The sequence below is a fragment of the Calliopsis andreniformis genome, chromosome 3 (genome assembly GCF_051401765.1).
Source record: "Calliopsis andreniformis isolate RMS-2024a chromosome 3, iyCalAndr_principal, whole genome shotgun sequence".
NCBI lineage: Eukaryota > Metazoa > Arthropoda > Insecta > Hymenoptera > Andrenidae > Calliopsis > Calliopsis andreniformis.
This window is the reverse complement of record NC_135064.1, coordinates 133,279-149,068: the sequence shown is the minus strand read 5'-3', so window position 1 is coordinate 149,068 and position 15,790 is coordinate 133,279. Positions and strand designations below refer to the sequence as shown.

General features: G+C 38.5%; 1 protein-coding gene across 1 annotated transcript in view; it reads right to left on the bottom strand.

Annotated features, from left to right (window-relative positions):
* The window catches only part of LOC143177140 (uncharacterized), a 75,747-nt gene that overhangs the window by 26,163 nt on the left and 33,794 nt on the right, over window positions 1-15,790 (bottom strand). Inside the window, exon 2 of the mRNA XM_076374942.1 lies at window positions 13,584-13,849. Coding sequence (XP_076231057.1) covers window positions 13,584-13,849 — 266 coding nt within the window. The remainder of the gene's footprint in view (window positions 1-13,583; window positions 13,850-15,790) is intronic.

Genomic DNA, 15,790 nt, shown 5'->3' with positions numbered 1-15,790 from the left:
TGCGGACGCTTTAAGTCGTATAAATATATTACTCAATGTTTTACTATCCATGATATAAATGCAACTAATTTATCCTATACCAATTTCTTAGATAAAGTACAGAACACAATATTAACTTATAATAAAATTACTGAGTATAAAGATTCTTTGTTTTCTTCTATAGAGAATTATGTGATACGTATCTCTGGGGACTTGGATATGAATCATGGTATATTGTGCGACGTGATCATCCCGCTAAGCCGTATTCAGGCTAGGACGGGCGTGCAGGATCAGGCCACTATGTGTCCCATGCCTTGATTCTTCCGTGGGCGCCAGGTATCTTGCGATACTAGCATGGAACGCGTCTCCCGTTTTCCGAATCGCGGCCCATGCTAGCTCTTTGCGCGGAGAGGGGCGAGGTTCTTTCAGGGGTAGGGTGAGGAACGTGTCTAGGATTTTGGGTTCTTACAGCGAGAACGCCAGTCAAAACACGGTTTTCTGATGTAAGAAGGAATATATTCTAGCGAGAAACGTACAAGTACTTGTCGAGATTATTACACGCGCAGTCCCGGGATACGTGGTCGCGGGCAATGACCCGTTTCCCGCCACAGCGATCGTGTAACAATGGTTTTCGAGCGATGACAAGGCTGAAACACACGTTCGGCACGCGTAAGAGATCCGCCAGCGTGGCTGCTTTTACAAAGGTTCGACACCAGCAAGCCAAAGATATTTCCCCACGTGACAACCGTTCGCCATTACGCCGCTAAGCCGCGGGCTCCCTGTTCCCTCTCGAAATTTCGCGTTCGAACTGAGCTATTCCGAGTCAACCGGGGAGAACAATGCGGGAAGACTTACCACCTGCGACCCAGTCAGCGTCCCGTACAAGAAGAAGGCCGAGATCGCTACGTACGGCAAGATCTCGGCACGCGACGCTTCCCCCACCGTGCCCCGATTGGCTCGCTCGTGTCGCGACGTCGCGACCAATAATTATTGGCGCCGTTCGAATGACGATCGTTGATTGGCAGGGACTCCTTGAGTCCCCCTGGAACTCTTCTTGCGGCGAAGATCCGAGATGCAGTCTTAGACGCTGTACTTCCAGGGTCTGATGCCATCATCTGCCCACGAGATGGCTCCCGTAGCAATGCCCCTGCGCCTCTCCGGTTAGGACTTTTCCCCGGAACGCGGGGCGAGGTGGCCAACCTCACGCGCGTCGGCTGATTCCCATCCATTGGTGCGTGCTCGTACAACTGTGGTGCAGCCCTCCCGTCACGCATCCTCGTTGAGTTGGCTCGATGGGCCACGACAGCCTCCCAAATTAGGCGTCGCGTCACTCGCCAGGTGAAGTGACTCTGAAGCAGCTGGTACACTGGACGCTCTCTGATTAAGAAGATCCTCCACAAAAGACTGTATTGGTGGCTCCGTTGTTGTCTGGCCCCTGTCTCTTGTCAATGCTTGCATCTAGTCCGCCGAGATAGCCATGGTATCTTGAGCGTAAAAGAGATGTTGGTAACGCGTTAGATTCCCGATGGTGCGCACTAAAAGTCCCTCTTACCCCGGGGAGAGCTCAGCTTTGTGACTGGCACTTGTGCCATGTCACAATTGTTACAATTTAAGACTCATTTTATTTATATTAATGAGTTACAAAGTCAAAATCCTCATTTACACGAAGTTTGAACTATTCCAAATAAGAATAAAAACATGTATTATCTTATTGTAAAAGATAATTTTTGGGATCAAGCCGGTTATGAGGATTTATTTAAGGTACTGGTAATATTAAAAGATTTTTTACGACGAAATAATCAGAAATCTGTTAGCATGCCGCGATTAGGTACTGAATTTGATAAATTTCGCTGAGAAAAAGTAAGAGTAATACTCAGATATATATTTAATGAAACTGATATTACTGTTAAAATATGTTTTGGAAATATTTTAGAACCAACTCTTGAGCAAGTCTCTGAAATTTTGAAAGAAAATCATAGTTCTTCGTCTGGTGAACATTCAGGTTTTCATCGAACGTATAAACGCATTATGCAAAATTATAAATGGCCTAGAATGAAAGCAGATATAGCTGAATTCATAAAAACCTGTACATCTTGCCAAACAAATAAACTTGTTCGTAAAAAGAATCGTAAACCAATGCAAATCAAAACAACGTCTAGTAATGCTTTTGAGAAAATTGCATTAGATATTGTTGGTCCATTACCTACTACTGAAAATGGAAATAAGTTTATCTTAACTTTACAGGACGACCTTACCAAATATTCTCAGGAATATGCAATACCTAATAATGAGGCTATCACTATTTCGGAAATCTTAGCTTCAAAATTTATTTGCACATTTGGTGTTTTTGATTCAATATTAACAGATCAAGGCAAGGATTTTACGTCTAATTTGTTAAAAAACGTTGCTAAGTCATTCAAAATGAAACAGATTCAAACCACTGCTTATCATCCTCAAACTAGTGGGGCGCTTGAAAGGAGTCATGCTATACTTATTGATTATCTAAAACATTATATACATTCTGATTAGACTTATTGGGATGACTGGTTGGATTATGCAATGTTTTCCTTTAATACGACCATACATTCAACTACGAACTTTTCTCCTTATGAGTTAGTTTTCGGACATAAGCCTAATTTACCTTATTCAATTACTAAGGAACATAATTTTGATATACTTATGACGATTACCTTGATAATTTACAGTTAAAATTTCCAAAGTCGTGTGAGATTGCGAGAAGTAACATATTAAGTTCAAAAAAAAAGAATAAGGAATATTATGATAAGAGAAGTAGGAACGTTGAATTTAAAGTAGGAGATCAAGTTTATTTAAAAACGGAACAAATATCAAAAAATAAATCTAAAGAACGTACTCCGAATTATAAAGGACCTTACAAAATAGTTAGGATAAATTCTCCTGTAAATGTTACTATTCAAGTAAAGTGCAAACAAATCTTAGTTCATACTGATCGTTTAAAACACGCTCATTCCACAATAGTTGCATTAAACTAAGAAATTCTAATAAATTGTTACAGGTATGTCATTTCGAATAGTGCTGAATGTTATATGTTGTGCCAGACAACGCCCATCTGAGTAACATAATTGCGTCACCCGAGAACGCTCTAGAAAGACACCGCGTTCCGCTAAGCACGTTCCGCTAAGCACGTTCCGCTAACTCAGCATCGACACCTCAACATTGTTACTAACAGAACCATATATGGTAATGTGCGACCTCACCAAAAAACGCCGAACAGAACTCGAGAGAGTCGGAAATCGAGGAGTTCGAGAAAAGCCACGGCCGAGAGCTGGTCGAAGCGATCACTGTAACCTTCCGAACTGTTCAGTACTTCTGTTCAATAAACGGAGGTTTGTTGAAATCATCCGGTGAATTCTAATCCTTTAACCGCTCGCGAACCCTAAGGCCATATCCCGTCCCTCGCCCTGCGAAGTCACCACGCGGGGCACAACATATAGAACTACACCATTCCAGTATATGTTACGATAATGTTCAAGAGCTTAAATTCTATGACACTATTTGGAAACTTGTAACGTATATTGATATGTTTTATGTAATTGAAAGAATAGAATTAATTGATATACTTTTTTCTAAAACACAAAATGTTTGTATTAGGGGCGTTTTAATCAGTCACGTGACATTTTACAATATTAGTGAGAAAATTTTGCAACATTTACTATGGGAAATTAAAATAAAGGTTCAGTACCTAAAGAATTTAGTAAATCATAATCGAGTAAAACGTAACCCTCTAAATTCAATTGGTACTTTTTTCAAAACAATCGCTGGAATGTTGATTAATAATAATGCAGAATATTACAATAATATTATCAATAATGTTCAAGGAAATGAGGAAGAATTAACCGAACTTTTCAAATCGCAAATTCAAATAGTTCAAACAACTATCATAAATTTCCATAATACGATTACTAATCTGTACAAATCCATATAAACCTTTAATGATAATTTTAAATTACTAAATAATCATACAAGGGATATAAACAAGAAAATAGATCAGTTTGAAATTAAAGAGCAAATAAATCAACATTTTCTTACGTTAAATGCAATAGCGAATATACTTAATGAAGAAATCTCTGATTTAATAAACGGTAATTTGTTTGCAAAACAAAATGTTTTACATCTAGCAATTATTATCCCTGTTCAGGTTATTAATGAATTAAAGAAAACTGTAAAATTACTTCCTCTAGGAGTTCATTATCCATATGAACTTACAGTAGATAAGGTGAATAAAATTTTACATTTGGCTACAGTGGAAGTCTATAATATAGACAGTAAACTCATAATTAGTATGGAAATTCCATTAGTAACTGAAGTTATATTTCAGCTTTATAATCTTCTACTATTGTCAGTAAAATTACAAAATGAACCATATATTTTTATTCAGCCTAGTGTAAAGTATCTAGCAATTTCACAATTAAAAACTCAATATGTTACTTTAGATAATTTAAATTATTGTAAGTTAACACCTGAAAACTATATCTGTAAACTGATTACACCAATTTATACCACTCATACTAGGGCAATATGTGAAACTGATTTACTAATTTCATCCATGGATATACCAAAATCCTGTGATATGCGTGCTACTCAAATTTCGAGTGATGCCTGGTACAGATTAGCAAATGGAAATCAATGGATCTATATTTTACCAAAGAAAATTGAGCTTACGTTAACTTATCAATCGCAATTACAACCATTTGATGTTATACTTTCAGACATAGGCATCTTTGAATTAGCATCTGAATACAAAACGTATACATTGTCAACTATGTTACTTGCGCAAAGTTCTTTTAAAAGTTCTTTTATGCCAATTCTACCTTCTTTCGATATAATTAAGGATGATTGTTGTACTAAGGATAAAATAAATTTAAGCGTTACATTAGATTTTAAGCAAGCAATACTTCCAAATGTAAATTTAGATAATTTAGATATAGCTATTTTTAAGTTAAGTAAAATATCTGATACTTTATACAGGGTGTTCAAAAAAACCATTCAATATTTATATGGTATATAGGATACATTGTACTGAGTAAAAAAGCTTTAGTAAATATAGGTCGAAAGGTCAACCGTTTCTGAGATATAAACATTTTTGTTTGCTAGTATCATGATTGATTTACTTGCTTCTATCGCATGCGATGTTTACTTTAGTGTTTACAAACCGCGTTCTGAATGTTCTTATTCAAGTGCCGACAGTAGACTTCATTATGAATCAGTCAGTTGTGAATCGGCGATTGTAAATATTACACAGTTACAAAGTATCGTGAAAATGTCAGCGTATTATTTGAATGAAGAAATGGCAGATATGCATTTTATGTATGGCCGTGCTAATGGAAGTGCTTTATCTGCACGACGTCTATACGCGGAAAAATTTCCTAATCGAAGGGTTCCCTCTCACATGCTGTTTCAAAAACTTCACCAACCTCTTTGTGAAACAGGCTCACTTATACCTTGCCATCGAAACTCTGGCAGACCTAGATCTGTATCGACAACCAATACGGAGAATCGTATTTTAAGGATTGTAGAAGAAAATCCCGAAACCAGCGTAAGAAGAATATCCGGTGCCACAGGAATCGGTACTACTTTGGTCTGGAGGACGCTTCATGAGCAGTTACTCTATCCATACCATATCCAACGGGTACAAGCCCTCACTCTACCGGACTATCAGGCAAGAACAGAATTTTCACAGTGGCTACTCACAAAATGTGCTCTGAATCCGAATTTCGTATCTTGCATTTTATTTACTGATGAAACTGCATTTACGCGAAATGGAATTACAAATTTCCATAATAATCACGTATGGACGGAAGAGAATCCTCATGCATTTATTCAAACAAATCATCACCACCGTTTCTCGTTAAATGTTTGGATGGGCATTGTAGGAGATCGCCTTATTGGTCCTGTAATACTCCCAAATCGGCTTTCAGGTGCTGCTTATTTCAACTTCTTGTTGAATACATTACCTCAGAACTTGGATGATATATCTTTGGCAGAAAGATTATCGATGTGGTACATGCATGATGAGGCACCACCTCATTTTTTGCGTAATGTGAGAGACCACTTAAACATGGTGTTCGGTCAAAGGTGGATTGGACGTGGTGGACCAGTTGCATGGCCTCCTCGATCCCCCGATTTAAACCCTTTGGACTTTTTTTTATGGAGATATTTAAAAAGCCTAGTGTATTCCTCGCCCATAAATGATTTAGAAGAATTATGTAACCGAATCCACCATGCTTGTCAAACAATTCGACAGAAATGTGGAATTTTCGAGAGAGTTCGATGTATTTTTCTTTCATCGACAAGTTTGTCTATCTGTGCGAGACATCCGTTGACCAAATGAGTAACGTCCAGAAACGTTCCCCAATTACTACTTTTACGACGAGCAGTTCCATATTTCATCCGTCCGAATGCATCGAAAGGACTTGAACGGCAAGCGCGACACAACCCTCCCGACCTTCGGCTTCGGTGTACCGCTGAACTTGCAGGCCAATACCTGTGATCATAAACGGCCACATCTGCGAGACACTCGTTGCCGTCTCCTACTCTAATCCGATATGCCTTTGCTTTTCCCCATGAATTTGATTGTGACATTTTCGATCCAAAGAGGAGACTACCACCTCCATTAAAAAAAAGTAACCGAGGAAGATCCAACCTCGTTGGTGTCAACTATCAAATCAAATTCGATTATTTCGACGAAACTACACCCCGAGAAGTCGCGCTGGAAGGATGCGAGGGCACGAGGAAAGAGACTTCGGAAAAAATCGTCAGTATCGATCGTAATTTCGCCGCAGAACTGTGTAACACCGTGTTTTTATTTACGGAATGCCGCAGAACGTTTCAAAATAGTCGGTTGTCGGTCATTAAAAGGTCAAGTGCTCGTTTGGTGAAGTGATCAGTGTTAGTGACCGCGAAGTGTTGTAAATGCAAGGTGTCTTCTTGTAGGCTTGGATACCTGCGATCAGCGCTACCTCAGCATCATCCCCCAACGACCGGGATCGGTGCAGTGACCCGGTGGAACAAGTGTACAAGTAGCAAGTGAATTCTTCTCCGAATGGGTAAGTTTTACCGATAATAATAATTATTATTATTAATTATTATTCGGTGCGCCATAATTAAAAAAATGAAAACTGATGTGTCCGTACTTTTTACCGATTGCAGCAACTAATACGTCCAACTTTCGTTCATTCCTTATGGAATAAGTATTTTTGTACAATTTTCAATGTTATGATACCCAGTAAAATAATGTACAATCTGTAGGAATTACGGAAACATTGTTTGTTATTATCTTACTATATCATTACTTTACTAAATCGGCATTTTCATATTCTTCTTCCTCGATTTTTATTTTTTACAACTTAGATATTTAATTTAAAAATTTGAAAAAATTCCATAATATGTGTTGGAATAGCTGACGTGTCCCTGATTTTTTTCATAATTTTCCATCTAGTAGTTTAAGAGAAATTGGGCAATAACATAGAGATCTTGAGTTTCTTGTATAAGATTCGAGCACAGCGAGTAGAAAACACTACGCGTAGCTTGTGCCCTGTCACTGAACGGCCGAGCGCGCGCTATCCGCGCTTTCTGATTGGTCGATGTTTTTCGTTAATAACTCGTTAACAAAGCTTCAGAGAACATTTTTGCAAAGGAAAAGGGTGTTTAGAATCACCCCAGGAATCTCCCCTTTTCGGCTCCGCCACCTTAAGTGGGACACCCTGTATATTTTAGTTTCAAATGCAGTTTCCTTGAAACTTTGCGTTAGAAGGACTCACTTTCACCAAAGGGTCATAAATTAAGTTCAAAAGCCTCGCCCTTCGGGCAGGCCAGCGTATTCCTTTTCCCTACTTTAAGACCCATTCCAAGTCAGGATTTTCCTGCTCTTAGAGAGTTTTGCAGACATTTAGTAACAACCGAACGGTGTGCATTTCAAAAATATGTATTAAACTGTAGTATATATTAGAACGTGGAATTTATTTATAACCATCACCAAAAGGTCCATTACAATGGTAATGTGTGACCCGACAGTCACGTGAAAACAGAATTCGGTATAGGCGGAATCGAGAAGTTCGAAGACGACAACAAACGACGAAAGGTTGAAATGACAACTTGTACGCTCTTTAACCGTCCAAACACTTTTTTCAATTAACGAAAATTTGCTGAAATCACCTGGTGAATTTTGATCATTTAACCGCTCACGAACCCAAAGACCAAATCCCGTACCTCATCCTGCGAATCACCTCGCGGGGCACAACATAAGTGTCATTTCACAGTCACTTGACTTTTTCACATTTTTTTATTTATTACAATATTTTAACTTCAACTTACGTTTTTAACAATTTAATATAATTTTCTTCAATAATACTATTTTTATTAGTGAAGTACTTATGCGGAACTCGATTTTCAAGAAAAAATCTTTACTTGAATTTGATCGGTTCCTAGTAAAACAAATGTAGTTTATCAGGCTAATTACTCTTATCAGCTGGATTGGGAAAGCTTTTCCTCCGTCGAACTGCCGTGAGTCCGAGGCAGGACGCCTGATAGCTTCGCCTTATCCGCCCTGCAAATCGCTTGACAAAAAGACAATCGTCCGGATGGGCGTCAGGCACTTTCGTGCCAACTACAGTAAAAATCGGCAACGATACGCGAGCCTTGCAACGCAGGTACGGCGGAAAACCTTGACTAGCTCGGAGGGAGAGAGAAATAGGTCGTGGACCGGACGCGCGGAGGAATCTAGCTTTCACGGCAACGCAATGATGAAACGACGAGTATCTTCCACAGGTGTTTGTTATAAAATTACCTAGACCAGGCTTCGGAATTAACTGCTCTTTTCGGCCGATTTTCGAAGGCGACGCCTCCTTTCTCCCTCGCACGTCACTTCTCTCCACAGCGGCCCTAGTGCTCGGAAAGCCTCAGGCGCGTACCACAAGAATCGCGCGTCAGGGGATACCACTGACAAAACAAAAACGCATCAACAATAGTACCTCATAGGTGATGTGGAAATCTATTGATTAAGTGTCGTCGCCCAAATGCGCCATGCGCGATTTTTGTGGCACGCGCCTGAGGCCTTCCGAACACTAGGGCTGCCACGGAGAGAAGTGACGTGCCAGGGAGCAAGGAGGCGTCGTCTTCGAAAATCGGCCGAAAAAAGCAGTTAATTCCGAAGCCTTACCTAGACCGTGCAGACGGCACGGTAACGGAAGATATTTCAGGTGGTCGGTAGTAGCAAACGCACACGCGCCCTAAGAATATTAGCACGCGCGGACTCGCCAGTTACAAAATTGTGTCGGTCATAATAATACTGGAATAAAGCGGTAACAATAAAGACGATTTACACAATATCACGATTTCGAAGACGCCCTGGAGAAAACCCAATTGGCGCCTAGCACTAACGGCACTCCGTGCCCGATAATTAAGACCAAGGTAATCGGTGCAGCTTACCCTAATTACGCTGATGTCAATTCGCCTGTCAATTCGCCTGTCAATCCGTCAACGTATCGGCAACGGCAACGACTGACGACGTTCGGCACGCGCGCATGCGACCGCCCAATTAGTGGCACGTCCCTCCCCCGCGCAAGCGTTACAGCCCCTTGGCTTACATGCTATGGTCCAGACACGTATGCGAGGAGAGGGGCCCTCGGGGCAGGCCGCTCCTCTCCAGCGACGATCCGCATTTCCTCGGCATCGTGGAGACTTACCCAGGACTTCCTATGGCTCCTGCCGCCTGGACAACGATCTCCGGGCTCGCCTCCACTCTCGCCTTCCTCTTGAGCTACTGTAGATGGGCAACACCGTGGGACCATCCCTTGGCTCGTAGTTGGCAGATTTTCATTTGGCTCTTTTGGTCCTCCGCGGAAGCAGCAAGTCCCTCAACTCCGGAGGTGGAGGGCCCTTGTAGCATCCGGTGTTGATACGGCGCATGAATCCGGAAACTGCACAGCCGAGGGACGGAGAAGACCTCGAGGTCCCTCAGGTGTCTTCTACGGCCCTGAAACGTCGTGCGCGCTCAGCACAAAGGCACCCGAAATTAGCAGCGATTCAAATCGACGATATCTTCCTCCAGCAGGCGTCTCTCGGCACGTGTTCCGCAAGGGAGCCGTACGCTCCCGACTTCTTATCATTAATTTCACGAAATGCACTGAATCCGGTAACGGCGCTATGTGCAACGTCACAAGTTCACCAATCAGAGGTGGTGCACCCCTCAGTAAGAGTTGGAGGTAATAGAACTAATAATCTGTTATCATGCAATAATTTATTAGTATAAAATCCAACGTTTCTTAAAGATTGTAAGAATCTTCTTACAGGTTTCATGTCTTAAATGTGCATTTAAACGATTAGGGGTAGTTTACTCCATGATAGAGATGGTTGACAACAAAAATGCTTAGAAAATTTTTTGTGCCCTATGAAGTATTAAAAAGTTTGTCAAAATTTTAAAAAAAAGTTCAAACTGCCGTTTATATCGCTATAAGTTTGTCACAAAATGACAAATATAAAATTTGAAAACGGTGTGCGAAAGTAAAGATTTCGCGCTTTTAATCGATTTTTTAATATTATCAATATGACCGTTTTTGCTAAAGTTAAGACTATTTGAATTTGGCCTCACTTTACGTCTTCATAGAGGTGACTCCTTAATTTTTTTGCTGAGTGTTTGTATGTCAAAGATTATTACTAACAAGGACATCTGTTATACCAACATTTGTTGATCGACTCGATGTATTTTGATTCACTTAATTCTATATTTAAATGTAATTATATTGATGTCCTAATTTAACTGATGTGAAGAATGCTACTGAAAACAACAAACGCGTGATCAGTCTGCGGCTGCATTTGGATGTGGCCTTTAAATTAAAGAAAGGAATGATTTTCTAGAAACAGAAATATTTAGAAATCAGAATACGGGAACTTTTAAAAAGGGTGAGTCTTTACGATTCAGACGTGGCATAAAGAAAGTTCGTTTTTCCTCAAAGGACTCCTCACATTTCATTGAATTGGCACCTGCAAGCTAGTGCAATTTTAATGGCTATTACTATATGCGAAACGTAGCCCGTGTAGCAGTACGCGGTTAGTGGAGTTTTGCGTATAGAAATTTTAGTTGTGAATGTCTTGGGATTAGCAACTCCCTATCGCAGTAGAATGTCAATCTTTCGATTAAGTGCAGTTTTATCAAAGTCAATGTATGTTGAAATCTCGTGATGCGATCCAGAAAAATGACACTTTTAACAGCTAATTTTCAAGATTTTCTTCTACTAGGGCTGGATGTCCCAGTTGACCGTCGCGTAAAGGCTCAAGCGCAATCATACATTGTGGGACAGACACCTGACACGGCAGATTATCAGTACTCCATGTTTGGATCTTAAAAATCAAAATTTCATTAATATTTACTCCACATTTATTTAATGTCGATAGTAAACGATCGATAATATTGTCAATAATTTTCGGTATTGATGTTAATTATCCTCTGCGGGCGTCAGTACATAGTAAGAGTCGCTCTTCTTCCTACTTGTGTATAGACTTAAAGAGGATAGTGATAATATTAAACACGTTATGTGTTGCTTTCATGGTAATAATAGTCACATTTCCATTGTGAACCAGTTGTAAACTTTCAATGTTTCTGTGTATGTACTACTTTAACATAAATCGATGCTTAATCCATTTACACATAAGACAAAGAAAAACGTATGTGGGGGTACCTGTGGACAGCGTAGCGGAAAAATTTGTGCATCGTCGCAGGCAATGGTCACATTTGCCAAACAGATGTTTTATGACCTTTGGCGATCGACCTTCGAACGGTATTTTCGAGAGCCTGCGAAGCGTCGGGTTTTTCCAACTTCGCGTTGTCGCTAAGGGGTACCATTACACCCACCAGTACGTCCTTTTTAGAAATTTGACCTGGTCGTCCAGGGTGAAGGAAAAAGCGAATCGTGTTGTCGAGGAGTTCGACTTGAGGATTGACTTGAGCAACACGTCTTGCAAGTCCCACATTTTTATGCGACTTAAATAAATCCACTTTGTTGATTTTTAAGTCCGTGCTTTATTTTTCCCGAGCACGAATATCCCACACGTACTTATGTTTTAACTATTCACGAAATTAATAAGGTCTTGATAACTGCGTACTTTGTAGCTTTTCAATTCCCATTCTTTTGATGACTAGTAACATTGGATCCTTTTTTCATTCAAAAATATATTGCGGCACTTCGTGAATCAAATTAAACAATTTATTATATTATTAAATAAGTTACTTTCATTTAAAAAAGTGCACAGCATTTCTCCTTCAGGTTAAAATCAGCTTGATTAACAATAATCAAACCTTTATTCAATATCACACAAAGCTATAAAGTTACCCCGAAAAATCTTGAATATGTAACAAAAAGCATGTCAAGTATACACATTCTCTTGAAAAATCTATCTTCGAGAAACCAATCTTCCACAAAGCATGAGTCGTTTGAAAAATTCAATTTAAGATACGAGGGCAAACAAATCCATTGAAATCATAAGAAAACGCCATGCTCAATACAAATCAATCTACCACTACGTTGCCAATATTGTACTCCTAACAAATATCACTTTTAATCTTACTTCTACCACTACAGTGTGTCTCCCATTAAAAAAATTTTTTACGCTACTTGCAACATGCTAGACGGAAATCATGTTTTATCCTATGCAGTACGGCTTCATTTTTATGGTCAAAAATTTCTTTATTGAGAGACACATTGTAGCGGTAGAAATAAGATTATAAGTGATATTTGTTGGGAGTACAATATTGACAACGTTTTGGTAGAAAATTATATTATTGCGCTTGGTGTTTTTCTATGATTTGAATAGACTTGTTTGCCTTAATATCTTAAATTGTTTTCTTTTTTTCTTTTTTTTTTTTAAATGATTGATGCTTTTTGGGAGATTGGTTTCTGTTTGCTAGTTTTTTCAAGGGAACACATATACGTGGCGTGCCTGTTATTATCTTATTAAGGTTTTTTTAGGGAATTCCGATTTTACATCGATAGCTCTCCTAATTAGGTGCTGTTTGGTTCAAACAAGCGTAACTAAATTTGTCACGTATTTTATTGTGTTTTATCGATAACCTAGCGAAAAGTAATACTAAGCCATGGACTTCCGTCGTTATGTGAGAATATTTTGAGATGGAAAAGAGTCCATTCGAAAGAAAAAAATTCCTTGCAGCGCACCCTACTTGTGATTTCGTTTAGAAGACTCTCTAATACTCATGTTACTAAATATCAGCAGAATTTCGTTAAATCACGAGTTGATTGCGCTCCGTTGAGAACTTTCTTCTTTCGAATGAATCATTTATCAGCTCAAAATCTTAAATAAGGGCGAAAGGACGTAGGGCGTAAATCCACGTTTTTGCCTAATTTTGCTTATCTACCCCTTTGCGTATCTACCCTCTTAAGGGTATTACTGTAATATTTATGAATTATATTTGGTGATAATTAAAAAAGTAAAACCTTGCAAGATTCGTTGCAAATATTAAATTAGAAATCGTGCACTATTACTTTGCAGTTAAATATTTGTGTTTATCCATTCCTTTTGCTTCTTGGAAACAATTATAACAATTGAATATATACCCATTGTCCAATAATAAAATACAGCCTATAGAGGTTATATCGTGAAGAGTCTTTGGACCGCTGAATTTGAGGAGGAACCACTTTTTTAGATTCATCTAGTTTTTGTTTCAAAAATGAGAATTCACTGTTTAAACGGGTTCTTTCTAGTTTCTCGTTTTTACCATTGGCCATTGCTTGCTTCCTCTGAAGTCCATTATCCCGTAAAAGGGAATCAAACCTCTTACCATGACCACCAAAACAGGAATGTCCAAACGCTGAACAACCGCCTGAAATGAAGGAAATGGTTACTTATTTATTATTGAATTACTTATTCAACGCTACAACATTCATCAACAATTTGATTATGTGTAATAATGTGACAATAAATGTACAATCGTAACGTGCTGTTGTGGGCCGCTGATGATAACTGGCCTACATCGCAGATTCCATGCGTCCAAAGTTCCATTAAAAATATCCCCAAAAACATAAGTCTACTTGATCTGAGTGATTATGTTGACATTCTAAACACAATTGATGAAAAGAATACCACTGGAAACGCAAACGCGCGAGTGGTCCTTGGTAGCGTTTGAATATGGCTTTTGAAGGAAAGAGAAGAGTGATTGTCTAAGAATCGAAATATTTATAAAACAGAATGCGGGAGTTTTTATAAAAGTGATTCACTACGATGTAGACACAGTCCAGAGAAAGTTCGTTTTCCGTCAATGAACGGAATTTCATATCTTTTCAGTTTTTATTGATATTTCTATTTTTATCGAACAGAATTTATTTAAATTTTCCTATTAGTCTGTACATTGTTAAAATTTTCAAAATAATATGAGAAGGCGAATTTCGCAGAAAGAAGCTAGTTGCTCGGGTAAACCTAAACGAGCGATGGCAATGGAAAAGTCGACTGATGTTTATCGCCTGCATGACTGCTACTGAAAATGTTTCTGCGGAATATGTCTCATGATGAGAATTTATCGTAACATTTGTTGGACATATCCTTTTTGAAGCTTCTTCCAACGACAATGGTAAATGGGAAGTTCTTACTCCTTACTTTTAAATCATTTCTTTTCGTGGTATAGTTTTCTTATTTGCAACCGTATCTATATTTTTGCACACACTGAAATTCCTTTGCCCTGCGTATTAACATTCTTTCATAGTCATTCAAAGTTGGAAATAGTGGAGATATGTCATCCGCAAAGAGGTAATTTGAAATACAAAGTGACGGTAAGGAGTTTGTCGGAAATAAACTAGATAGTAATGGCAAATATAATTAATTGATGCATCTTTATTCTATAAATGCGTCATTACATCTTTCCAATATCCACCTTGTATAGATTTCCTCAAATTGGTAAGGTCAATAGTTTTTGGCAGAGTAACCTTTCGTAAGCCACACATACCAATCGAGGTGGATCGTAAGACACATATACCATCGTTTTGTCAAACATTAAAATGCTACAGAAAATTTTAAGAGTATTGCGTCCTGGTTTAGATCAATTTCCCCTTCATTTCTCATGCAACTTGTGTAATTTGTACTAATTTTTCTACATCACAGGTTTTGAGTGCATTATCTAATACGTCCAATTTTCTTTTGTACATTAAGGAATTGATTAATCGAAAATGTTTTCAATTAATTAAAAATGGGGAACTAAAATATTAAGTGCAAGAGGAAGTGGATGGCAAATTTTATGTTTAATATAACAAGCATGCGAGTGACCACGTAAAATATTCGAGTAACTAGTCACGTACGTCCAAAATGTGTTATTATGCTTTTCCGATTTGATATCGTTGATATTGAACAAGAATAACGCAGTGTTTTTCGCTCAAATTGCTACAATCCCATAATTTTATTAATTTTCCTTCATTGCCGTTTTCTATTGATGGTCAAATATTCACAGCTGGATCATTTTCGTCTATTATAATAAGATCTGTAGTCATTAAAACGTTGTAAAAAATGTCCACAAAATAGACTTTCGATTTAAACATATGTTTAGTTTCGCCGCCGAGAACATTCCATCTACTATTAACGTCCGTATTTGCAGGGATAGATATTTGAGTAATGTAGAGTTTTGCTTTCTTCCTTAATAAATTGAGAATTTTACTAATATCATACATATATTTACTTCTAACATAACAACATCAAATAAAACAACTTCTCTGCCTCAAACCTGCATTCTTCTGCTGTTCCAGCATCGATATTCATGGTAATCTTGTTATATAATTCT